The 27,108-nt window shown below is 35.0% G+C and overlaps 3 protein-coding genes across 3 annotated transcripts; 2 read left to right on the top strand and 1 right to left on the bottom strand.

Moving 5' to 3' along the window:
• Positions 1–368: 368 nt before the first annotated feature.
• On the top strand, positions 369–9,176 carry LOC135685255 (protein F37C4.5). Its single transcript, XM_065201124.2, has 9 exons — positions 369–715; positions 2,489–2,726; positions 3,406–3,623; positions 4,145–4,274; positions 4,649–4,851; positions 6,049–6,106; positions 6,794–7,066; positions 7,728–7,961; positions 8,213–9,176. Exons 1-9 carry the CDS (start codon positions 447–449, stop codon positions 8,399–8,401), a joined length of 1,812 nt encoding a protein of 603 aa, XP_065057196.2. The 5' UTR covers positions 369–446; the 3' UTR covers positions 8,402–9,176.
• Positions 9,177–9,326: 150 nt separating this feature from the next.
• LOC135685252 (beta-mannosidase) lies at positions 9,327–14,743 on the top strand. The gene is made up of 2 exons (XM_065201123.2): positions 9,327–11,371; positions 12,731–14,743. Exons 1-2 carry the CDS (start codon positions 10,382–10,384, stop codon positions 14,516–14,518), a joined length of 2,778 nt encoding a protein of 925 aa, XP_065057195.2. The 5' UTR covers positions 9,327–10,381; the 3' UTR covers positions 14,519–14,743.
• Positions 14,744–15,123: 380 nt separating this feature from the next.
• Positions 15,124–23,303, bottom strand: LOC135685256 (ubiquitin-conjugating enzyme E2 J1). Its single transcript, XM_065201126.2, has 8 exons — positions 23,089–23,303; positions 19,909–19,982; positions 18,789–18,920; positions 18,369–18,453; positions 17,619–17,724; positions 17,320–17,378; positions 16,716–16,774; positions 15,124–16,141 (listed from the first exon to the last, which is right to left on the bottom strand). The coding sequence occupies exons 1-8, from the start codon at positions 23,123–23,125 to the stop codon at positions 15,662–15,664; spliced, it is 1,032 nt and encodes a 343-aa protein (XP_065057198.2). The 5' UTR covers positions 23,126–23,303; the 3' UTR covers positions 15,124–15,661.
• Between the last annotated feature and the right edge of the window lie 3,805 nt (positions 23,304–27,108).

Raw genomic sequence — 27,108 nt, 5'->3', positions numbered from 1 at the left:
ACAACAAACATGCTAGCTTTTGTTATCTCAACAGATCCCGTCAAACTAAGCTCTAAGCTTGAAAATTGCTCTTTGTACCTTTTTAGAAAGTCTTTTGTTGTCACGTGATCGGAGACGTCATTTCTGGTATAGTTTTAAGGTTTTGACGGTCATAACTCGATATATATTCGTCAACTGCAACATAACTTGCATACAATACAAGGTCTATTTGCATATAATGCAAGATTTACTTGCATATATAATGCAAGTTCTCAAAGACCCCATTCGATTGATAAGTACATATTTAACTTGCCCCCCCCCCCACCCATTTTCCAATTTGCGTTCCTGCAAGAACAAAAAGGTTTTAATTATTTTTCAAAACGAGGCCGTAATTGTCATTAAATATGGAGAGTTGTTGAGTGAGGGGAAGAGTCAATAAATATCATTTTTTTAACTTGGATTTCACAATGGATGAGGTCGAGAGAATATCAACTATTGACTTTGAAGACTCAGTGAACGTGCAGATTAACCACCCCTCATCAAGTGAGAGAAAGGAGACTCCCCAAAAATGCGAGGCAAAACAAGAGATAACTTCCTCCTCGTGTCCTGTTGAAGGCGTCACTGTATTTCTTGACAGGGCAGAAGTCAGAAGGTTAATAAAAGCAAGCCTTGTTGTTGGTGAAAATGAAGTCCTCGTCACGGGACTGCCGTCATGCATGGACGAAGACTCGATTAGGTAATTTTTACTTTGTTTGTTAAGTTTTTCCTAAAAAGACGATGTTGATTGAATAGTGGCTTTCTTGTCAATTGTCAGACAAAGATCACTGGACAACAGAGAGAATAGCTTGACTGGTGCCTTTCACAATGTGCTTCTTTGTTTGCTGCTGCTTAGAAAGTTTTACAATTTTTTGGCATACTTTTAACACATTTCACCAATGCCATTCTTGAAATGGAAGTCAATACTTTATGGGGCCCCCAAGACCTCAAGGGCCTGGAGAAATTGGTCCCCCTTGCCCCCTTTTGGCTGTCCTTATTATACCACCCCAAATCAAAATATGAAGCCACAACCCTGATATTCAAGCAGCCTTCAATCTTTCCCTTGAAAAATAGTGACTTTTTAGTCATACATCGTAATAATTTTTGGCAATATTAAATTATATCTCTCACAAACCATGACAAACAATCCTTTCTCAATTAGTCTCATCTGTATAACTCTATGTAGATAATCATAATTATGTTATTTCACATAACTATCAAGTCACTTTCACTGTAGAAAATTTGTGTTCTGTACATTAATTTTGCTTCAAAGCAAAAATCATAGGGAACAATACTCAAATAGACAGTGGATGAGAACAGGTATTTCTGTAAACTGTAATTTTTACAAGTTAAACTTCCTAAGATCAGGCTTTCATCGGAAAGGCATGCGGTCGCACACGCACACCCTGGCGCACGCCTACTGCTTTCAAGGAGTGCAAAATATCACCCGCCTTCTTTAATTCTGAAAGCGAAATTCTTTATTAATGATTGGTTTTGTTTGGGATGCCACTGCTGATTATATTGGAATCCTGATAATACTGATAATCTACAGTGGAATCCCAATAGTATGAAACCCAGCTATAACTAATTTTATGGTATAACAAAAATATGTCTGGTGCTTGGATTCTTCCAAATCCCGTACAAATTCCCTCAGTATAACAAATCTCATAAATAACGAACTCTCGAACAAACCAAATTGTATGTCCCTTCATCATGATTGCTAATTCAGCAAAAGAATGAAAAATGGCCCATCATTATCTTTTATGTGGGAATAAAGGAGAGGCCATGATAGCAGGCTGCTCGACGGACCCCGGAGGAAATCTTGCGGTGAAAAATCGATAGAATAGTAGTATATCACAACGCAACGAGAATAAACAACAGCAAACACAAATCAGTGATGGCTAATATTTCCCCCCTAATTATCTTTTATCTTTTATGCATTATCTTTATGGATTATCAACATCTGGCCAATGAGGTAAATAAGATAGTTGTGACGCTTGATAACCCAGGGCCCGCGAGGGCACAAATTTACACACAAAAGGTCATTATAATCAGATGAATGACCCTACTGACTCTGCTAAGGATATATTATCGAAACTGATGTAAACTATGTAGAAACTTGCTCAGCGAAATAAGTTTCATCAAGATTATTGGTGTCATTATTGTCGTGTTGGCAATTTCTGTGTGGATCTATTATGATAACCATAAGTTTTTGGGTAAAAATGTCACACACCTGCATGTTTTCAGACGTGCGGTGGTTAGCATGCCTTCTATATTTTTTTTAGAAAAGCCTGTAAAATCCAAATTTCCTTTAGCAGAATACGTATTATACCAAAGTCTATTTTTTAATTTAGGGTTAAACCCAGCAAGCCGGAAATTTTACATTTTTTTTATCCATCAGCTCTGGTTAAAATCATGCTTATGTTTACTATTTTTTAACAAATTAATCTAAATGTGCCCATATTCGTTTTAGAGTTCAATGCTTGGGGGAAGCAAAGATATTGGAAGTTTCACATTTGAGCAAGAAGTTGTACATTACAGAGTTAAAGGATCCAAACCCAGAAGAAACCAAATCTGAAACCCAAATTTTGAAGGAGACTAGAATTGATACCAAGAATAAGATTAAAAAAATTCAAGATAGAATCCAATTGTTGGAAAAAGAGAAAGCCTTCTTGAACAGTTATGGTGAAAGACTTGGACCAGTTGCTAATGTATGCTAATTTTTGCTATTTATGCTAATATATGTTGCTTTAAAGCTGAATCAGTAAAATATCTAGCTAGGCCTCTAAATGTGCTGGCATCCTTCCCAAATGACTTTAATTTAAGTTTAATTATTACAAGTAATTTAATCTACAAAAAGCCTTGAATGAATTCTACATTTTTCACAAGAATGACCCAGATTGGTGTTTTACTTGGCCAAAACAGTAGCTGACCATAGTTTTAGAAAAGTGCACAACTGGTGACGGAAATGGGTCTCAGAACCAATCAGCTGTTTCCACTTGGATCTATTGTACAGGGACCAAGGAGCATATTACAGATCTAGGGAAGCTAAAAAGTTAAACATGCAAAAGGCCAACAGCAAAATTATTTTTTGTATTGTTTTTTGTAGATTTTTAAAGTTGTAGGGATTTTTACTTTCCACAAAAATTTGCTTTTTACTAATTATGATGATAGAACTAAAATTAGTGTCATTTCTGTCTACATAAAGATTCATCCAATCATTTTTTGATATGATTCTACCATTTTTAACATAGGCAGATAACTTCAGTGTATTGCAGCTCTGATCCTTTTGGCCCTTCAATTTTGTCTCTTTTTTGTGCCAAAGTGTATTGTTGCTTCTTCTCAACAATAAGTGTTCATATAATTACCAACGATCATTTGACATTGCAGGTCAGTGATAAACTGGTAGAATCATTTGACAAGAAGAGCCTCGAAAATGTTGCTGCTTTTATTGGCTTCTACCATACTCAAGGGAAAAAACTGAGTGATGAATTATTTGATGACACAAATGAATTGAGTGGTTTAGAACTAAAGCTCAAGCAAATTGATGAGCGCCTGGAAGAACTGGAATCGCTTTGGGGCTCTAGCTCACATGCATATTATGATAAGTAAGTGAAAACACTTGCATAATCTAAATTTCATTGTCTTAAAAGTGTGACTTGTATATTCAGTAGTATTCGGTAATGCAAGAAGATTCTTTCAGTACAGCCGAATGTCCATGAAATTTGAAATAAATCGACAAAGAGTAAAAAACCTAGATTTGACATTAAAAAGGTAAAATCATTATCAGTCACAAATGGGCTTGTCAAGATGAGCATTTAGAAGAAGTTTGTAACAATACCTTTGGTTTTTTGCAAAAACGTGACATGATATAATTTTCTTAACAGACTGTAAAAAATTCCAACCTATGCAAATATCAAACTTTAAAACTCTGGCTCATAGTATGCACTGACAATTTATATTATTTATATTATGTTTATACTAAGTGGATGGGGACCACACATTTTTGTTGAAGTTATGAAAAAACATACTTCAGAAAGTCCAGCTTTTGTGAGTTTAATGTTTAATTGTTTTGGTCTTTTTGCAATCTCCTGCCGTTTAACTTATCTACTACATTACTTTTTTTCAGACGAGTTTCAATTTTACTTGAAGCACAACAAGAAACAGAGTTGCCTCTAGTCTTATCATATGTTGTTACTGGTGCATCGTGGAGTCCTCTCTATGATATCAGAGCATTTAGTAAAGATAATTCACTGCAGGTAACCCATTACTAAGTTTGCATGTTACATTTTTCTGATGCTGATGATATATCTTTCATAAACCTTATAAGTGTTTTGCATTTTATAAGACTGCTGCAAAGTTCCAAAGCTTTACTGAGCTATATTTTCTTTTACCTGTATAAATAAGTTATTGGCTGGAAAACAACAGGTGCCAAGTTTCTGCAAATGAAAATAAAGGCATTCCTATTATGACAGCCAGTGTTATTTGCTAAGTTTTGTTCTTTGAATCCTTTACACTATGTTAACTTTACAGCAACTTGTTAAGAACTCTTGCTGCATGGCGCTTCTTTTTAGTTATTTGGTTACACATATCTAATTTTTTTCTGATTAAGAAAGTTATTTATTTTTTTTAGTTGTTATATTTTGGGGTTATCAAACAGACAACAGGGGAAGACTGGCCTGATGCTAAACTGTCACTGAGCACAGCACTCCCAAGTGTCGGTGGAGCACCACCAGAGCTGGAAACACTCCATATTCATACTATTGGAAAACTGCACCGTAGACCCAAGAAAAGATATGGTAGCAAACTGGAAAGAGGATCACTGGTGGAATCAGGGTAGGAATGAATATTATAGAACAAAGTTGCCAGTGGTTTAAGTAAAGCCACACTTGGAAAGCAACTGTGCTGGTTGTAGTATTCATAACAAACTTGGGCCTAAACCCTATGCAACTTACAATTAGTTAATTCAACTGCCCCTTGTGATGTATATGTTCATGTCAGTTGTATCAATGTGTTGGAATTTCGTCCCTTTACCAATTAAATCAAATTTATTTTCACAACAGCTATATTTACTATTACATTTTCAGTTAATTTCAATCCAAAGTATTTTAAACTTGACCCATACTTGCTCTCAATATCTGATTACCTGTATACCATCAGTATCTGTTGAATTTAGGACCCCAGTGTTATATTTATTCACTTAGGCATTTTGGCAATTTACTTTCCCTACAAATTTGTTATCTTGACAATGCTGGCCTTGTGTGCCTGTGTAAAAGATTTCAGATCTTCTTAGTTTTCTTCCAATTGCCTCTAATCCTTTGTCCAAACTCAGTCACCTTGTGCCACTAGATTCTCATTTTGTTCTGTTGAAAGATCTAACATTTATTGTACTTTTTAACTTCAGTGCTGTTTCTGCACGCTACCATCTTTTCCAACAATAAACCTTTTAGTATTTACCACTCAGTCTAGATATTTGCAACAATCCATGTATATATGTCCTCATGGATTGCCAGCATCTTTAAAATCCTTTGCTTTTCCCAAATTTATTGGCAAACTTATGCTTGCCCTGGCTTGTTCTTGCCCTTGCTTGTCAGAGGTGTTTGATAGAATGCTTATCAGACCAACTCAGTTCGCAAAGAAAAGTTTTAATCTTATATAGTTAAAGCTCTTTAATATAATTTTTACCTACAGTGGCATTGAAAGATTGTTCAGAAAGATTGTATATGACCATGTTTAAACATCCTGTCAGAAAAAAGAACTGTCTTTTGCAGATTTTTTTCTAATTGCATGACTAGATAGAAAAGCTTTGAGTATTATTTTATTTATAGTAACCCTATTGTCTGTGCCCCATGGAGTGCATGAAGGAGAACATTACAAAGATTTTTGGTCGAAAGATTTTCATTTATAAAAGCTTTGTTGTTTTGTTAAATGCATTTTAAGATTTATAAGTCAAATTCAAATAGCAATTTTTTGACCTTTTGCTTTGCCATTCTGCAAGCTCTGAAATATGCAATTATTTTTATTAAAATTCAGCTTGGTAAATGATTTGGAGCCGTGTTTTGGTCTAATGTCAGATGATCAGTCTAACAGGGTAAGCAGCAACTGTTCACAGAAAACTGTTGAGTATAGAAGTCTAGAGAGATAGTGTGATAAGAATTTATAACAAAATGTTTTGAATGTTTTTCTACAAATACTTTGAAAATTTTTTGCTTGTAATTTTTTAACTTTTATTCTTGTAAATATCAACTTTTATTATTTAAAATACCAATCTTTGATTGATACCAGTAATTAGACTAACCTGTGTAAATGTGAAAGATTATTATATATTTTTATTACTATATTAAAAAATTATTTTAAAGACATGCAAGATTATGATATTACCACTAAGACGAAAAAGCTGCTTGCAACTTTTGTAACTTACAATAAATATTTTTCAAGGCTTTTCAAGTTTTTGCTTTGGTTCCCCCTATAATTTTTCTTCTTATATAGTATATTTTTAATCTCCACTAGTTGTGAAGGTCTTTAATCACAAGTTAGAAAAAATCTGCTATCGGTATAAGACTAACTGATTTGGTATCAGTAAAAAGACTTTTTTTATTTTGACAATGTTTATGATACCCTGACTTATTTTATGACGTACTTTGAATCAGGGGGTAACTGACCTCCTAAAGTTGCCGTTCAACAAGCAAATAGCTTACTACTTAATCTGAACTGTCTCTTCTTAATTTTCCACAGCTCCTTGCCATGAATTGTTTGATTAATTATTCCTCTTTTCCAGTCATTTGCATTGAAGCAATATATCCCGACAGACGTCAAAGAAGGAATAACAAGTGCAACGTTCAGCATTCCTCGAAAATCTACAATCAAAAGTGATGACACTGAGCACAACGTAGCAATTTGTCAAATCGACTTAAAGCCGAATTTTGACTACGATTCTGCACCTAAGTTGGTGGCACATGCCTTTTTGCATGCAAAAGTAAAAAATGAATCAAACTATGCTTTGCTTGAAGGGCCTGCCAAAGTATTTTTGGATAACAACTTTCTCACAAAGGTATGCGGTCTTTATTATTAACAGGCTAATACTGATGTTTGTGTGCTGGAAATCACCGATTAGGCGCTACGGAGTCAAATAAGCGCCCACGTCCGAATAAGCACCCACCCTGCGACCAAATTGGTTTTGATACGTGCCCACTTCTGAATAGCGCCCGAATTCGAATAGACGCCCAGGGGAGCAAACTGAATCATTATTTGGAAGATAAAAGACCACTGTATTAGGAAAACAATTGTTATTTGGTCAATATTAGTTTCACAGGTTCAGGGCAACCTAAAGTTGATTACAAACAGTTATTTCAAAATGTTAATAATACTTTTGTTTTGAAAGTACTGAGTGTGAAAGTAAGTTGTTTGACTTGTTCAAGGAATTTAACAGCAGCTCGATTATCACAGTATAAATTTCATGTTTTTTTCGATCACTGCTTTCCAACGTCTTAATTGGCAAATGACCAACTAATGCACCTCCTTTTTAAACCCCAGTAACATTCGTGAAACAGTCCAGTTTTTTTTGCTACCATTTTTTGTAAAATTAGGCAAAATGTATATATATATGTAAATAACACATTATTTTTTTCTTTATTAAGATAAAAATTGAAAAAAGCAGTTTTTCTAACATCTTTTTTTGGCTTAGATTGATATCGGCTCCACTTATGTCTTAGACACACATGGATGCTGTCAGCCCCTCGGAGGAATTTGAACTTTCTTTGGGTGTTGACCCTGCCATTAAAGTTACCTACAAGCCATTGAGAAAATTTATGCAAAGAACTGGAGTTGTGTCTAAATCAACACAAACTGACTATCATCAACAGATCTCTGTCAAGAATACCAAGACAACAACTATCAAAATTAAAATCAGGGATCAATTGCCCAAAAGCAGTGAAGATAAACTCAAGGTTTTTTCTGTCCCCATTTTCTTGTTGCTTTTATTCGGTTATTCATTCTTTTCTTTATTTGATTTTGATACGTTGCGAGATCCTTGGAATTCTTTGATGCATCGTTTTTATAACTTTGCCTATAGGCTGATATTTATACTTATTTCGAGGTGTAATTTTTTTATAAATGCTCTTTTCTGCGTGGACGTTTAGTGCTCAAGCCATATTATTGACTCTTCACCAACGCTTTCTCGATTTCACTGTTGCTTTAGGTTATCCTGAAAGAGCCAGCTATTCCTTCACTAAAGCAGAAAGGTAGTGCTGGGGAAGAGCAGCCAGTCAAACTAACAGATAAAAATCACATTGAATGGAATTTGGAAATAAAACCTTCAGAAACTAAAGAGCTGAACATGAAGTATACTGTTGAGCACCCTGCAGACATTGCTATTTCTGGATTATAAAGCGAAACGAGCTGCTGACTACTACAGTGATATTTTAATGGCAAATTGACAAATCTTACGTAATCAGCAATAAATGAAACACGTGCCTTTTTCTTTATCCTGTTTATTTATGCTTCTTTACTTATTTTGCTTTTCCACCATAACGTAAAATGTTCCTGCTCGTAAAAGAGATGATAGTTTTACAACAATGTCACTTTTATAAGATGCCCCTTCCTTTGGACGATGGTGGAGACATACCTCTCGTAGTATTGCTCAAGTGAAGGAAGGGGTGACAAACCAACCCTATAATCAGGGGGTGATCTGTGTGACAAGCAGATAAATATCTCATTATCAAGAAATCGTGATGTAGATTACATCATGTTTCCTTCTTCCCAAGGGAGTCATGTCCTGTTGTCTAAACAAGCAGAAATACGTCTGTACACTTCATAATTATTCATATTTAAGTATGCTTAGTGAAATTTGAATCCTTTATTATTAACCATACACAACATAATTAGGTATTTAATTTGTTTGTAATCGTTTCTAGTGCATTCATTCGCAATATTTTGCTTGATCTATTAAGACTATTTGTATTTCAAACATCACCTTCCAGTACTTCATGTATTTTTGTAATCGAATGACAAATCAGACATCACTGATTTTACTCTTCATTCTTAGAATTTAAGTTTTAGAATTTAAATTTAGATACTGTCTAGCATTCGTATTATAGAAGACTCCCTTACCTTAAAATTTTTCATTCTTTTCTGATACACATAATAGCAAGAGCATAGCAGAGCGTCTTCGGTTTTCTCGGTAGCATTTCCTTCAGTATACGTTCCTTGGTACAAATTGCAAAACCAAAGTCAATATATTTCAACAGTCTTGCAGCCTTGTACTCAACTGATTCAAGGATTGTTCGACCATGGTTGCCCATCAAAGTGTATCTACCAAGATTGTTCCGCCATTATCACCTGACAAGAGGCAAAAAGACATCGTTACATTTTCTAGGAGAGAAGTTTGAATTTGTATCCTCAAAGTTGGAATTTGTTTCTCGGACAGCAAAACTAATAAAAAGATTTTCGGTTAAGGAATTCTCTGATCGGCAGTGGAATAGCTTGACCTTCCAGACTAGGGAGTGGAGGGTCATGAGAAGTAAAATATACCGACAAAGACATGGATAAAGAGAAATTGGGGTGCTATTTCACCTACCATTTACCAATGAACGATCTTCCCGACAAACCAAGGAATATTTGCATCAGATAAAACTTCACCTACAAACTCATCTGTTGCTCAGTTTACGGAGGCTGTTTTTGCTCCGAATGGCGCCACTGTTCCAAATGGTGTAAAATTGAGGCTAGGAAGTAGTTTTGCCACATGTAGGGATTTCTACCAATTTTATTGATTTCCAGAAGTTTACAGGTTGTAGGGAAAACCTACGGGATAAATGAAGAAAAGTAGGTAGTTTTCTGGAAATTGTAGGGATTTATATTTGTTTGCGGCCAAGCAATTAGATTGCTTGTTTTTTATACCTTTGAACATCAATTTCCACTGACTTTTCATTCAAGTGCAATATATAGTTATGAAAAGATATTCCGCAAAAAAACGCAAAACCATATTTTACGTCAGAGTAACGTCTTGCAAAAGCATTTCCTTTTAATTGAATAATTGTTTTGGTCCTCGATCTTTATGGCTTTTTAAATTAGACTTTCGCTGAAAGTTGTCCTTAGAAGCATGGGTGGATGTGGGGATATTTTGAAAATGTAGGGATATTTTGAAAAATATAGGGATTTGTGGGGAGAATCCACGCTGGCATGCGTAGGTGAAAGTAGGTAGAAATCGCCTGCGCAGTAGGGAGACTATCTCTATGAGAAACGATAGGTCGAGCGACAACGGCAACACCGCTAGGGAGGTGCACAAATCGAGCCCGGACGCAATAGGAGGAGCGTATTTCACTTCCGCCAACAACATGCCGGCTGCATCACTGAGTGGGCTGCATTCAATATGATCAAGATCAATTTATGCCTCGCTTGTAGTGTCTTAATTCACTTTTTCGTCGCTTTTACCGATGAAACAAATGTAAGCGGATGCAATTTTGATGAATGTACCTCGACATACGAATTTCCTAATCATAGCACAATCAGCCTAAACGGTGCCTGGTTTGGTTACAGCCTTGACAAACCTTGGATTAATTTCACTGCCAGGGTACCGTTCACTGTACATAGTCAACTCATAAAAGTGGGGGTTTTGCAAGATCCGTACTACAGGTTTAATGACAGAGACGATCGATGGGTATCTTTGGATACTTGGGCCGTCACAACAAAATTTGACCTTAGTGCTGCTTTCCTGTCTCGGGCAAAGACTAGTTTAGTTTTTGAATCGATTGACACCATCACAGATGTGTATTTAAACGGGGTAAGAATCGGTGGCAGCAAAAGCAAATTTGTACCAAATATATTTGATGTTACTGGCTTATTTTTGAAAGGAAAGAACACAGTTACTGTCATATTGATGTCCCCCGTCAAATATGCTTCACTGGAAAGCTTGCTATACAAAAATAAATTCAATTATGCTGTGCTGCCTGACTGCTATCCAAATGTTCTACATGGTGAATGCCATAGCAATTTTATACGAAAAGAGCCATTATCTTTTGGCTGGGATTTTGGACCTTCATTTCCCACCCAAGGCTTGTTCGGTTCAGTTTATGTACAAAGTGTGAAAACTGCATTCATAGAAAATCTTCTTATCAATGTGAAAATGCATGCTGGTCAATGGGCTGTCAATGTGTGTGTGTATATCAATGATCAGTTTCAAAAATTTCCTATTTCAATTAACTTCAAAGTTGTTGAACTTAATCTTGGTGTTACTACAAAGAAAAAACTTCTATCTAAAGAATCAAGCAGGATTTGCACTGATTTGAATGAAATACCAGCCAATGTCGTGCAACAATGGTGGCCATGGCAATACGGCCAACAGAACTTATATACCCTCAAAGTAAGTGACAATTGTTGTTTGTAGATAATGTTATCATGCAAAAAAGATACTGGCAATGTGAGCATAAAATTTCTTATTACAAAGTAAGAAATAATGTGAAGGCCAATCTGCAGAGCATGGCAGTTCTCAACAAGATCTTGTGTGTGCAAGAGCAAATATAAATGTGTGCAAGAGTGCTGACAATGTGTGCAGCCTGTTCAGTTTTAGTTCAATGTGTGCAGCAAGCTTCTAACAGGTAAAATGCAGCCTAAAAACTGATCTCACAAGTCACAACATGTGCATTTCACAAAATTTTAATTTCAGAAATATCAATTAGGGGCCATTAGTATATTTCATATGATAAAATTTCGATTATTGTGACTAGGATATCACATGGAATTTATCTTATTCGAAATTGAAGATTCCAAAACTCGCACATACCCACAGTTTTTAGCATATTTAACCAACATTCAAGCCCACTGTCTCAAATCTCTTTCCTGGTCTCTCCTGAAACTCTAGCTTTTTACAAACCAAAAGAGTTCAGGCAATATCTGTTTCATAATTACTCTAAAATGCCACTGATGTTCAGTTTGTGCTTTTTAGCAACATGCTTGCCATAGCCTTAAATTGAGAAAACATTGGAATTTAATTTAATTTGTGGTAGTTGTGCATGACCATGCCATTTATTTCCTTTTCAACTGAATCTTTTGGATTGTTTTCTTTCTGCAATATCTTCTGGTCATTGGTCACACAAAATCAACAATTTACTTCAATTTTGAAAATATTGAGTGATTTTGCATTCAAACAAAGCTACAGTTGGCAAACCCAATAACAGAAGATTCATTACACACATCTTATTGCTAAAACTTCAGTCAAGTAGGTATGCTTTTGGCCATTTATGATTATTTTGTAGTTGCCAAATTTGAGATTCAGAATTTCAAAAGTTCTAGTCTGACTATCAATCATTAGTTTTCTAATTATTCTTTTTATTCAAAATTTTTGCAGTTGCTGACAGTTGTGTTTTTTTTCAGTTTATTGCTTGTTTCTTTCCCTCTTTGATTCTTTTGTTGTCACCTTTGCTGCAGTTTTTATCTTCATCAATATAAAATTTATGGTATTCATGAGAAATTAACATTTGTTAAAATTTGTTTCCTTTTTCTCAATATTCTTTGAAAAATTTAATTTTCTTTTTTTTTCAAGTTTTTCGTTGCCATTTTGACTCTGGCCTCTCGATATCTTGTCCCGATTATTTAAACTGAGTTGTTAGTCTCTGAGTTAGGAGATACCCCTAAATTTGATATGTCAACTGGGTGTGGCTTTTTGTTACAGTTCTTGCATTGGAGAACAAACTTTATTGTTAATGGCTTTACAACCTTTTAGGCTAGACTTCTATCAGAAGACGACCAAGAAGTACATGTCAAGGAAGTTAAATTTGGATTCAGAACAGTCGAACTTATTCAAGAACCAATTGCTGGCTCTGAAGGGCTGAGCTTCTACTTCAAGATAAATGGAATCGAGATGTTTTTGAAGGGATCCAATTGGGTGCCCACAGATGCTTTCAGGGACAGGGTTTCTAATCGCACAATTGAAAGCTATCTGCAGGCAGCTGTTGAAGCAAATATGAACGTTTTGCGTGTCTGGGGAGGAGGGGGCTACGAAGCCGATTATTTTTATGAAAAATGTGACAAAAAAGGCATTTTGGTATGGCACGATTTCATGTTTGCATGTGCCATGTATCCTACAAATGAAGAATTTGTTCAGTTGGTGGAAAATGAGGTGCAATACCAAGTTATGAGGCTTCAGAGCCACCCTTCCATTATAATCTGGAGTGGCAATAATGAGAATGAGGTTGCATTAAGAGAAAACTGGTATGAAACGAGCGTTGATTTTAACCTGTACAGAAAGGATTATATCAAGCTTTATGTTGAAACGGTAAAACCACTTATAGGATTGATAGACCCAACAAGACCTTTCATAGTTTCATCCCCCTCAAATGCACTGGAGAGCGAAAGTGAGGGCTGGATAGCTCAGGATCCAAGGAGCCCGTTGTACGGTGATGTTCATTATTATAATTATACTGCTAACTGCTGGGACACGACTGTCTTTCCCAAGCCAAGGTTTGCCTCCGAGTACGGTTACCAGTCTTATCCTTCTTACGAAACTTTGGAAAAGATATCTTTAGAAGATGATTTAACATGGGATAGCAAATTGATGTTTTATCGGCAGCACCACCAGGACGGTAATCAGCAGATAGAAAACATGATATCCCAGAATTATCTGCTGCCTCGGTCAAGTGACAAACGGCTCTATTTCAAAAAAATGATCTATTTATCACAAATCGTACAGGCTGTTTGCATCACTAAAGAGACAGAGCATTATCGAAGTTTAAGAGGGCGCCTGGTAAGAGATGAATCTAATACATATCATGTTCAGAGAAATATGTCAAAGGATATTAGAGATGGTACTCTGATGGGTCACACAATGGGTGCAATGTACTGGCAACTAAACGATGTCTGGCAAGCACCATCATGGTCGTCTATTGAGTATGGAGGCAAGTGGAAAATGCTGCATTACCATGCAAGAGATTTCTTCCGCAATCTTATTGTGACTTATGATTTGCTTGGTACAATGCTTCATTTATTTGTTGTTTCGGACATCCTTGAGAAGGTCCCGGCCATCTTAAGCGTTACCTCTTTTAAATGGACATCTTTCAATCAGCTTATGCAAAAGAGAATCAAAATTACCATTGAGCCCCAAGTTGCTGTTGAAATCTTGCAAATGGAGGTCACTAACATATGCAAGCAACCGAGGGAATGTTTTGTAATTCTTGACTTGGAAGTTGAGCAGCTGCCAAACTATACTTACTCTCGACCAGTATTTCTTACACCGCTGAACCAAGCTATCGGCATCAGTAATCCGCATATCGCCATTATGCCCTCGGATATGCAACAAGTGTCTGCAAATACCATCAGCTTCAAAATTCGAGTGACAAAACCTGCAGCCTTTCTTTGGCTCTCATCTGACGTTCAAGGACGTTTCTCAAATAACGGATTTCTTCAATATAAAAATTGCAAAGAGCTGAACTTCACTTCAGTTGCACCTGTAGATCTGAAGACGTTCTCTGACAGTCTGAAGGCCTTATCTTACTATGACGTCACAGTAGGATAAATCTCTGGTCTGCAAGTTATATTGCGGAAGTCTATATGGTTTTTTTGTATTTGAAGTAAATTGACAAAACAGACGAGAAGGAACTAAACTTTCACATATCGTTTCCATTCAGTTATTTTTACCTTCATCCTTGTGTGAAGTTGTAATTAACAAATATCCTACTTTTGTAAAAGTTGTAAAAAGAAATTTTCTACGTCAATAAATTTGGTTGGGTCTACAATCAATCTTTGAATTTTCATATTGAGAATTTGATATGACAGACATTTCTTTAACAAAAGTAAAACTTCTGCTGGAGAATGTTATGTAAACATTAAATTGATTTTGTACAAATACAGCGTTTTCATAATATCACCATGAATTTTTGTTAAAAATTTTACTAACAATAACCTTTCTCCTCTCAGACACTTTTTCTTGCCGTAATACGAGCTCTGCCCTTTTATATACGTTCGGACGAGCTCTGCCCTTTTATATACTTTCGCTTCACACTTAGCGAAGTGTCCTACACAGGAAAAAGAAAAAGGGGCTTTGGCAACTTTAAATAATGTAAATAATGTAACCGAGACAAAATATAGATTTCGCCAGAAAAATCTCGAGAAGAAAAGATCTTTTTGTTAATGACGTTTAGAATAATATTTTTAAAATTGTGTAATAGAATCATGAAAGTCTATGTATAACTTGTACCAGAATTCACAATAAATATTTTTATACGGATATTAAAACACCAAGATCTATGATTATGAATTTTTATTTAGTACTAGCCTACCTTGATATTGAACTTTATGCGAAGAAGCTTAATAAGTCCCTTTTGGACGTAAGAAGTGTCGAACTTCTTTTAACAGTCGACTACATAAAACAATCCTTTTTGAGTGAAACTAAAACATTACTAAATATAAGCTACGGGTTTCAACATTTATAGGAAAGGAAAATTTTATTGCTTGATGACCATAGCAATTCAAATAAAACTATACACTTGAAATTTCAAATTTACCAATTTTAAAACGAAAACTTTTATTTGATGGCATTATTATATTATAAGATTGTATTTATTTGTCACCGAACCACCAAATCAACACAAGTCCCTCCCATGGTCGGCAGCTCCTGTCTAAATGTTTGACATGCAAGGCCCGAACATACCCTGGTGCACTACTTTCCATCGATAACTAGGATATCCATACATAACCTCCTAAAAATCAAGATAACTAAAAGCAGAATTATAATCCATATTAGGGCCACGATACAAGTTCCACCACGCTCTTTGTTACTTGTGCTACTTCTATTTTTGGCATCCACTTCAGGAGCGTTTTCGACCTTGGGAAGTTTATTAATCCTTCGTCGAACCGCTTCTTGTGTTCCTGGCTCATCATCACCATCTTTTCGAAGCATTTCTAGTGGCGGATCGACATCATCTTCTAAAGTATCTGACGGCACAAACTCTTCATTTCCTTTATTCGTTTCATTCCCAGCTGTTAAATCAACACCATTACTGATGGTAGGCCCTTTTTCATTACCTTCCTTGGCAAAATCTTTTGCAGACGATGATGCATCAATGCGACTATTTTCTTCATCGCTTTTTTTCTGTGCTTTGTTTTTGCCAGCTGTCGAGGCTGTTTCCTCTGGTGGGCTCTGAAGAGAAAAATATCCACTCAGAAAAACGTAGAAATAATAAATATTAGCAATATAACGTAATCACTGGCTGGTTGAAAGGAAAAAAAGCTTGTGTTCAACTTGATAGGAAATAGAACAGCTATGCAATTAAACAAAAGACGGGAAACTTTGCCCAAAACCGAATCGATTTTGCCAACGAGTTAAGCGAAGTTGTCTTCAATGTCTTCAAATTTGACCACACATTTTGACAAACAGGGGACCAAACTTTGTGACTAATAAAATGTGCTGTCAAAACAAGAGGGCCAAAAAATACAGCTTTATTTCTTCGTTGCGTTTTATCAAGTCCAGTGGGAAAAATTGACGAAAATGCGAAAATTCCTGTTGCCTGCGGCTATTTCAAAGCTATTTTGAACACAAAATGCACGATGAGAGTTAAGGCAAAAACAAACAAATTTCGTAAGATACATCGACTGAAATTATTTTATAGATGAATAATTGATAAGTTTATTCATAGGTTAGTATGAATTTCTTTCGGCAAAAGAAATCACTATACATGATGGTGAATGATAAAAACTTAAAGAGGTTCACTTACGACAAAGTTGATCTGGCTTGCAATGGCTTCATCCTCCGCGTCTCCATCCCTTTTGTTACCTAATTTCAATGGAAAAAACCAGATAAGATGTATTCTTAACAAAATCTGTATGTAATGCTTTACATATCACTGTGGTTCACCCCCATCTCTATGAGTTAACCACCCTATTGCATTCGGCAATCTTCTTTTACGCGCAACAAAACTTCGCCTTTAAAGGCATTTTTTACTTGGCAAACTTTTTAAAATAGTTAAAATACCAATTGCCAATGCTAAAAATACCAATTACCAATTACCTGCTTATAATGTCTTGAGAAACATTCTGATTTTTTCTGTAAAAACATACAAATCTCGTACAAGCAACTCATATGACCAACTATCAGATGCTCGAATTGTCAAGTTAACAATACATCAACTTTAGGTAACTGACATGGCAGTGAATTTTCAGCATTTGCCTTCTGTTTATCAAAGAAATGTGCATTCACACCAGATCATTTCAATTTGTGAGCGATAACTTTGAAGCATGGCAACGATCCACTCAGATTCTAAGATACGCAATACAGTATTGCTTTTCTGCAAGTCTTTCTAAGTAAGATAAACTTCTTACTTTCTACTAAGCTCTTCGCATTGTCTGAGCCACATGAAGAACAAACCCAAGTAAAAGACCTGTAGAACAAATTGGCATCATTACAAACAAATAACAAAATATCATAAACTATCAATGTTGTTTAAAGACCACTTTTCACTCACGACGTATCGAAAGTATCGCATAGTAGCAATTTCATATCTCCTTTTATCAGTATCCCTTTTATCAATACTATATCACATAGTAATCATTCACAAATAATAATACAGAAGAAATGACTCTTTTATCATAATTCAAAAACTGAATCCTTAAACACCTACTTTTTTGCCAGCCTTTTCCTTTCCTCACTTCTGTATTCCAATGCTCCAATTGCTCCTTCACCTTTTGAGGGCATGAATCCAATAATGGCAAGCAACACAGTACGGACTACAATATAAAACTCTTTGTTAAAGACAATAAGCCATTGGGCTACGCAAGCATCCCATAATGCATTTTTAGACAGTCTGACATTTCAATTTTGGTTCATCCGTAGAAGTTTACTGCCATTGTTTGGATCGTCGTCACGCTCGCAAAGGCCCATTGTTAGCAATGAGTAATTAAGCCTTTTTACATAAACTAAGCAAAGTATTCAAAAAGTGAGCCATTCCATTTTTCTCCAAATTTGAAACATACTATTTTGGACTGTTTTTAAATCTTTATTGTAAAGGCACAGACAAATTCATTGCATTCAAGACTGCCCTTCCAAAGAATAAGGGATGAAAATTCAAAACGGAAAATGAAAGATTCTTCAACCACTTTCTTTTTTCCAGAAATGAGGAATTATGATTCCTTTTTAAACAGAAATTATGAACTACTTTGGTGGTATATTTGAAATCCATATCTTTTATCCTAGGACTGTCATATCAAATAGGAAATAAACATGAAATTTTTATGCAAACAGCAATGGCATATTAACAAATTTTCCCATAACAAAGAAGTAGCTATGTTTTCGGCATCTAATATATTAAATCATTTTCTTTTTCACTGAAAGGCTTGTTTTTAAAAAAAATGTTAAATAATAAGATCCTTACTACTCCATGATGGCTGCCAGGTCTCTGGATGATGGGCAGACATGCTAAGACAAATTTTCTTTCCAATTTCAAATCTTCCATTTGGCTGCAAAATATTCATAAAACTTTCAAAGAAGATTGTAATGACTGTTACTCCCAATTTTCATTTCATTTTTAATTTCTTTAAAGTAGGTGTTTAACAATAGCTAAATAACAGCTAATTGATGACTTCGATTGGTTTCTTAAATCTCGAATTATACATATGCAATGGGCTTCCTAAATCCTTAATGATGTTTAGAGAAAAGCAAACTCATCTATTGAATGGCATGAACAATAAAACACGATTGTAGAATGCAGCAATGTGGTTATCAATTATACAGCTGAAAGGGCCACTCTTACAATGAATTTGAATGCATATATCATAGCTTCAAATGAACATACTGTCAACAGCATAATACTTGGTGGTTTCATTGGGTACTCAGGTGGCAGAAGAATTCTTCCATGATATCGCCCCTCGGCAAAGTCAGTGTCTGGAGGTCCACGTACAGTAAAGTGCCATTCAAATATGTTATCCTTTCAAAGAAAAACATAAAGGCATATTTACCTCTACTAAAAGAAAGAAAGACAATCTGAGGGACAAATCCTCAGTATAGGTGACAATTTTTCTTTAATTGTTCCAATATATGAAGCATATACTGACAGCAAGGTAATACAATTTATTTGCCAGACGACATTTTAGGTGCCAGGTAAAATTTTAGGTGCCAACTATTATTGATGTTGTGCAGTTTTTCTTTCACTGCCTTTCAATATGTATGAAACACAGGATCAGTATAAAACTGAAAAATGAAATTGAAAAATTATCGCTATAGACATGCTTCGTCACCTTCACATCTTTGAAAATCAGAAAAGATCAAATTGTTCTGTCCTTTCTTCTAGAAAATGTCTTAGACATTTTGATTATTGCTTCAAAAATTTGTATAATCAGGCCTTCTATGTTCAAATTTTCACTTGAGGTATCAACTAAGCATGTTTTGAATAATAAACAATGGCAATTTAAAAAAATCGGGAGATGAAACAACAATGGACAATTAAACAAATTGATGTTTAAACCAAAAGACTGTAAAGCGAGATAATGAAAGCAATAAAATTTGATCTGTAGCAGGTCATCAAAATTTAATGATTTCTTTAAGCTGATGCCTTTGAAAAATAATTCCGAATCCAATCTGAACTCAGTAAGAAGTGAATACTGTAATAAGAAATTGATGATAAGATTTAACCACAGATGGAAATTTGAAACAAGTTTGGGAAAATTTTAGAATTATTCAGATCTTTCAAAGCAACTGTTTTGTGGCTAAGAAATTTAAACAAATAAATCTTAACATGCAGCTTCATCTTCCACATGTGACTGAAGGTGTAGGTCTGTCTGTGTGTGTGTATGTGAAAGTGTAGGTCTCTACAGCCATCACTTACATTCACCTGAAAGGCCTGTACATTGTACAGCTGACACATGCATAACAAAAGCAAATAAAAATGAGCAGGAAATAAATATTTTGCCATTTACCTCAAGTGGCTGTGCAAAGTACTGATCAGTTGGTTGACATAGCTCTGCTGCTTCTCTCATCAGTCTCTTTACAGCTAAAAAAAGTTATTGCATCAAATTGATCATTCCCATCTAATTTCATAAAATCAGCACCAAAGTTATTTCTACTTTCTTTCATTTCATAAATACGAATGCAAAAGATTGGAATTGTTTTTCTGAAGAACCACAGTTATCATATATAGACCTACCAGCTGTCAAGGTTTGGCAGTGTTTCAGATATGGTTCTTTTCTAGCTTAGGTATCATTACCTAGAAAAAGCTTTCTTGTGATTTCAGACTTAATTCCCTTTGAACATTTTAAATAAAACTTTCTAAAGATTTTATTTTTCACTTAAACTTTTAAATTGCAGGTCAACATCAACATCTTAGCTGAATTTATGATCTGCAGTAGCAACTAAATGTATGTTTGTAAATGTATACCTATGGTAAAAATCTTGTGGGCTTTTACAGTTTCTTCCAATTTTTAAAACTAATAGGCTAAAGAATAAGAACATTTTAAAGAAACAAAGAAAAAAGCTCCTTTCTATATATACTTTTTCCAATATTAGGAATAAGTGAAAACTCAGCCTGGCATGCTAGCCATACTTGCCACATTTTAGCAACTATACCTTGTCCCTGTTCACATTTGATGATGAAATATACAAGTTTATGTGACAAGGTTTGGGACCCCAAAAGGATAGAATTCAAACTGAGGTAATAAGCAAATGCACATTGGCATAATATATGAATTGAGGATTGTGGCAGCCTTGCTGACTTTTTAAGGCTCTTAGCAGCATTGAAACTTATCCCTAGAACAAGAAAATTTAGCATTGCCCTAGAGGAATCAAAACTGAAAATGTATGTATGATAAACAAATGATAAACAATATCAAATGTTTTCTTTAACAAATAACCAAGTTTGAGTTGAAAGAGTTTCTTGTAAATGGTTATGCTATCTCCACCCTTCTGGGGCGTATGTGTAGCAGGGACGGCGAGGAGTGATATAAAGTTGCTATTACCACAAATATATGTAACCTGTGAGTTCTTCACTAGTGAGTTTTTAAACGATTGTTTTAGGACCTATATCTCTTTTCTCAAAGTCTGTATGTAAGGGTGGAGCCACTAAACTATTCCTTTGGAATACTGGGTCTACGCATAGGCTGATAGCCTTTGTGAAAGGTGGCTACACTTTGAGGCTGATAGACCCCAGCGGCTCTTTGCCATCTGGGAAAGCCCCTTGCTATTAAAGGTACACTGTGTTATAGCAAGATTGCCACTGTGTTTTAATTGGGTACCTGAGAGCGTATTAGTTTCCCTGTGAGAAGTTTGTCTGAAAGTTTGTAAAAGCAGCATAATGGCCTCATCCTCTATAACTAAAAATGCCAGAAATAGTATGTACTTTATGTCTGAATCACCTTAAGTCAAAATTTATCTGAATCGGCTGTTTACAAACTTCAACATCGGGTTCGGACGTCTATCATTTTGAGGCAAAGGCCCTGCTCATGAGTTAATTAGCCTACATTTGCAAATATAAAAGGAAGAAAGCCATTGAAACATCCTGTCTGATACATCTATACAAGCAGACGCGAAACGATTTGTTTTTTTTCACGTCAAGCTACTTCATTCTCCTCGAGATGAGCACCTATCTGATTCTCTTGCTATTAAATCTGAGATTGTAATAGCAAAGCAGCGGGATTTGCATTCCAAACAAAGCCTATTGCGCTGCAAACGAAGGGATTTATGATGTAATGTACTATTGTTTTTCTTCATTTGCCTTAAAAAAGGCCAAAGTAATAGCATGGCCAATCTGTGGCTGAAGAATGAGGCTCCTCTTATGCCGTGGTATATTGGCTTTTGATGAAAGGTCTGTTGCGGCTACTATAGTTTGATTGAATGAGGCAATTACAACTAGAACCGTGGTTGAAAATTTTTGTGTTTCATTTTATTTTTCTTACATTACACACGAAGTGGCCTTGAAAAAAATTGCTATTACAGTAATAGTAATTATAGCACTGCCGACCGCCCCTGATGTGTAGTCTCTAATGTCACCTAGTCTTGAAAAGTTGATTATTTTCTTATTTTGGATATTCAGTCTCTATTGTAATCAACAATCTAAAATTCAACCCTTAGCTTCTCAGATCAATGACCACTAAATAACCAGAGAGAAAAATAAATAAAATTGGTTTTCCTTTTTAGCTATTGCTGTACAAAATTTATAATTTCTGGTGTTGTGATAGAAAGTGCTAAAATCATAATTCAAAGCACAAGGAGGATTGGGACAGATGTGCTGAGGGGGGGTTTAGCCCCTAAATATCTTTCAAAATGCACTGAAATCCAAACAAGAAGTGGCATTTTTCTTGGCTTTTAGCAAGTTTAACCCCCCCCCCCCCCTCCGATAAAAAACACTTTTATCCCCCTCAACCATAGTATGTTTCATGGTCCTTAACTACATATCTGTAGTATGAAAAATATTCCAGAGATTGAGCTCAAATGTTAACAGAATCGATGAGATTGAGGTCTTTTAGCCTGTAACACTTTGAGATGGTGTGTCCTATTTAAAGATAGATTGTAAAAACTAGGATTCATTCTGATACTATTTCATATACTTGCGGAAAGACTTCATTAGCTAGTACGTAAACAAAACCTTGAAATTTTAAGTTTGGTATTGTTGAATTGCATAGAGTAGCTTTCTTTATATATGGCATAATTCTCAATGAAAATTGAAACTTCAAATGAAATCCTCCTGTTTTTTCTTTAATTGGAAATATAATAAAACGTTTGCCATTGTGGTGTTTGGGCCATTAAAAGTATGGATGCTCTCTGTACTTTAAAAAGTCCACTGCCTAATGACAAAATACTTTCGTTCAATCCCAAATTGAATAAATTGTGTTGCTTAGAGTTCTTGCGTGCCGTTCTACTTTCACTTGGTTGAGCAACGTTTGCAAGGTTGGCATCCGACAAAGAAATGATTGTTTATTGATCGGTTTGTGATACTTTCTGTGAATTATTACAAAACAGTCACAATTCACTGAAGTTGATTCAACTTCTAAACAGTCAAATTTGATATTTTTGTTCAACTTTGCAAGTATATTGCGTAAAAGTTTATCTTACAATTATCAACCTGTATAAATTTAATTCCTAGCAAAAGATCTGACTTGACTCACCAGGGCTACGAAGATTGTAGTGCGCTTTGCTCCCCATGGCACTACTACTGACACGTCTGCGCCACTTATTTCTTATTTCCCATACTCTTTGGTTAACGCAGATATTAGTTGAGAGGAAGAATAAACTTAGTAAGTTGACGCCAAACAGCGCTGTTTACCTCTCGGCCTTCACAACACTTGACACGTTGAATCTTAGGTACATTGCTTTTAAGTTGTTGTTGCTACTGATATTTGCCACTAGTGATATTTGTCCATACATATAATATGTGGTCTGATTGAACATGGTTTCCGAGTGCTTAACTTACATTGGACAGAATTTCTTTAATTTATGATGCATACAAACTAGTATTCGAATTGAAACAAATATACACTAAAAAGAATAAAAACAAAATTACTTTATTTGAATTCTAAAGGAATAAATTATATACTCAAGGAACAAAAGATCTTTTTGCATAAATTGATTAGAAAAGGAGCTCTCTGAGTATGTGTACTAACAAAAAAGACACCCCATCCCCCCGTCCTAAAATCCTAATGTATTTTGAGTTGTTATATATATGACAAATTCAAATTATAATTGTAATTTAGCGTGAGCTTCGTCAATCCTTTTCAGTTGATTCTAAGGAAAGTCAGTCATCTCACTGAGGTTCTTTGTTGATAAGCATCTCTTCGGGAAAAATGAATTAATCTAAGAAAATGTTAAGTAAACCAGGGACGGTTGAGAAAGATGTAATTGGGTTGGAAACCCAAGGGTCTGACACCCTAAAGGGTCAGTGAAAATTATAGTTCTGCTTGGGGGAATCTAGCAAAAGTCTTAAGTTTCTCACAAAAATGAAGTTTATAAAGTAGATCTTTAATCTCAAGAAATGCTATTCAGAAATGTACAAAATCCTCATTTACTATTCAATTTCTAATGATGTTTCAAATCACAGCATGTGCAGAACATTTGCCTATCTAACATGCACTGCATCAAGCTTATTTCAGGCTGCAAGTTTTATAGAAATTTCCCTTTCAATTTGAAACTTGTAACTCCAGTTCATTGCCGACATCAATGTCCATACAGTATCGTCAAATTATAGCATTTATTTATCTACATGGACATATTGTAAAGCTAACCCTTCCCGTCTTGAATCATAGCTACTTGAATATGCACAAGATTTGTACGGATCTATATCTTTACAATTCATCTTTGAACTAAGTGCTATAGATAAAGACGTAGATCGGAAAAAGCTAACCCTATAACCCAAGCATGCAAAGCTCTTGTCGCAAAGTCAGTGTTTTATATGTAAGTGAAAAGAGCAGTCTCTGTGAAAGACTGGAGTATTTTTACTTTGATTGACAAAAAGGATTAGAAGGGCCGTGGCCCGTTTTAAAGATGCAATATGGAAAGTTACAACGTTTGGAAAGTTTTGCGACATCCAAGTTCGTGTTTCTTGGCGACATACCAAAATTCATAGATTTGATGTTCCAATTTGCAACACAACTTCAATTTAAGCTACAAACCTTCACTCTTGACACAACGTTCCCTTCTTGAAGATTTTTTTTTCACTTCAATACTTGAATACTTCAAACTGAATGATAATGGTCAGGAAACTAAAGTAAATTTTATATTGATGACTTTTTTATTTGGACATACTGAGATTTTACATCTACAAAGTTAAAATCAGTTATAATATTTTACGAAAGCAAGGAAAATTTCCAAAATGTCGATATGATTAATATTGTAATATTGACAAAACCCAGATAAGAGCACAAATGAAATTAAGATTATGCAATAATGATTTCTATTGTCTTGTTAAATGAATATATTATCAAGACGAAGAATATTTTGCATTTATAAAAATACAAATTGAGTGTAGGCTCATGTTCATCAAGCCACTGTAACTTTTCTGTTTCTAAGTGCAATCAGAAAACTATTGTTTAATGAACCAAGTCAAGTCAAAAGCAATCTTGTAAAAGCTTCGGGCATTTCAAGGACCATATTTCAGCCAATTTGTAAAAAATTAACTGATCATTCTTTGGCGTATCAGGCTGTGTGGCCAAAATTTTATATTTCTATGAAGCCATCAATTTCTTTCTTTCTGTGTTTCTAAAGGTATATGATGTTCAGTTTTGATTTTCCTCGGATTGTTGTGGGTAGGATGTACAAGCATTGGTTTAAAGATCAGGGCTAAGCTTAAACAAGTACTGGTAATGTTGTCTTCTTCTGACTTTGTTTATACCTTAAGAAAAGGCATGAAGACTTGTTGCTAGATATTAGGCCCCTAAAACGTTTTTAATCGTACCACGGGCAATCTGATTGGGAGGAGTCACTAATCCTCAACTTTTCCGTGCATTATTTTATAAATAAAACATTTGTTGCTTGCTTGGCCACCTCGTTTCAGAATTCCTCCAAACCACTTCCATTCACTGGAGTTTTATACGAATTAGGATGGTTTAACAACGGCGATGTTGTTTGTAGCAGGTTGAGTATAGGTGATCTTTGGAAATCAGCTGTCACGCAATCATTTAAATTCAAAGGCAAACTTTTCTCTGTAATTATCATATCTTGGTGTACAAGTCGAGCAGTATCTTAGCTGGGAGAAGCATCAAAAACCTTTATCATAAAGATTTCTTAGACTTTAAGTACGTGACGTTGTTCTAAGCAGCACCGTCTATCGACAACAGGTTAAATGAAAGTATAGAAGTCTCGTGGAATCTTAACTTTGTACTTAGGCATCTGGAACATTATTGCTCGAAATTACACAATGATCCAAAACTGTGCAGCCATAGCTGTGATCAATAAATATCTCTGCTTATGAATGTCTAGATATAAATGACCAGCTTGGGTGGAATACAGTCACAGATTTAATTAATCGGAGATATTGTATATGTGAATAAATGCCTGGACGATGGGGCTTCTGAGTTCCAGAATCTAGTTTCAATGAACTTTCTAAACAACTACGAACCTTCTCAGGTCAAAAAAGCTTCTCTTGAAGAGGAAAATGACTCTGACAAAGAAATAAAGATGAACGAAAGTTTTATAAAGTTTCCAAAAGATAATGAAAAATAGACTTAGGTCCTTTAGTCACTTTGTCCCTCTTTCTATCAAGTCCATGCAACTGATATTTTAGTTTGAAACTAATATTTTTCTTGTTATTACAACCATCATCTTTTGTTTACTTTTAATTCTTTATGCAGCTTATTACAAATTTTTGACAGGGCAGTTTGTAAGTTTGTTAAGCAACTATTACCTGTATAAATGTTTTAAAATGAAAAGAAATGGAATGAAATAAGCATGAAGCTAGATATTTTGAAGATTTGCCTATGTTCCGGATATTTTAAGCATGCTGAATAATTCTAAATTCGAGGTAACTGTGACAATCTGTTACGCAATAATTTGGCCATGGAAAGGGTAGCTAAATAGTACTTTTGTTTTGGTATCTTGCTATTAAAACGTACAAAGCATAAAATGGTTCAAATCAACCATCCATTGAGGAAACATGCACCCCAAATAAATGCACATACACCTTCAATGTGCAAATTCAAAACCTAAAGCAAAATAATGGAATATGATTTGAAACCACCTCCTATTAATGTAGAAAAATTGAGAGTGATATCCCAAATAGATTTTAAAATTGCCAATCTTTGACAATATCAAAAAAAAAAATTCAGACCTTTGAAATGAAATTGAAATGAAATCCTGCTTTGAAATGAAATTTTGACCTGTGCAGACATTATATCAAATTCGTCAGGTTCGTCGATAACCATTATATTGTATATTCATCATGTTATCTTGCTATTTTTTAGCGTATTTAGTTGGTTTTACTCAACCTTCTGTAGCAATTTTGAAAAAAACAACTTGAAACAATAGAATTAAAAAATTCTAAGCAGTAACGTAAGCTGCAGCACCACTAATTACTGACGAGTGAAGTGTTGAGTGGTCTTTTTATTTCATTTAATCTCAATTCAAAATCTCCCATTAATTCTATTCCTGAATGCTCGTCTGTTAAACATGGACTCCTTTCTAGAGCACGTGTGTTT

The sequence above is a fragment of the Rhopilema esculentum genome, chromosome 15, assembly GCF_057945365.1.
Source record: "Rhopilema esculentum isolate cy_ngs chromosome 15, ASM5794536v1, whole genome shotgun sequence".
Classification (NCBI taxonomy): domain Eukaryota; kingdom Metazoa; phylum Cnidaria; class Scyphozoa; order Rhizostomeae; family Rhizostomatidae; genus Rhopilema; species Rhopilema esculentum.
This window is presented reverse-complemented; position numbering and strand designations above follow the sequence as displayed.

Coding starts and splice junctions, on each gene's coding strand:
- LOC135685255 (XM_065201124.2), top strand. CDS start 447: ATGGATGAGGTCGAGAGAATATCAACTATTGACTTTGAAGACTCAGTG. Junction 716..2,488: donor ATGGACGAAGACTCGATTAG/GTAATTTTTACT, acceptor TATTCGTTTTAG/AGTTCAATGCTTGGGGGAAG. Junction 4,852..6,048: donor GGATCACTGGTGGAATCAGG/GTAGGAATGAAT, acceptor ATTAAAATTCAG/CTTGGTAAATGATTTGGAGC.
- LOC135685252 (XM_065201123.2), top strand. CDS start 10,382: ATGATCAAGATCAATTTATGCCTCGCTTGTAGTGTCTTAATTCACTTT. Junction 11,372..12,730: donor AGAACTTATATACCCTCAAA/GTAAGTGACAAT, acceptor ACAACCTTTTAG/GCTAGACTTCTATCAGAAGA.
- LOC135685256 (XM_065201126.2), bottom strand. CDS start 23,125: ATGGGGAGCAAAGCGCACTACAATCTTCGTAGCCCTG. Junction 19,983..23,088: donor CTACAATCTTCGTAGCCCTG/GTGAGTCAAGTC, acceptor AACTTTTTTTAG/CTGTAAAGAGACTGATGAGA. Junction 18,454..18,788: donor CAAGTATTATGCTGTTGACA/GTATGTTCATTT, acceptor AATATTTTGCAG/CCAAATGGAAGATTTGAAAT.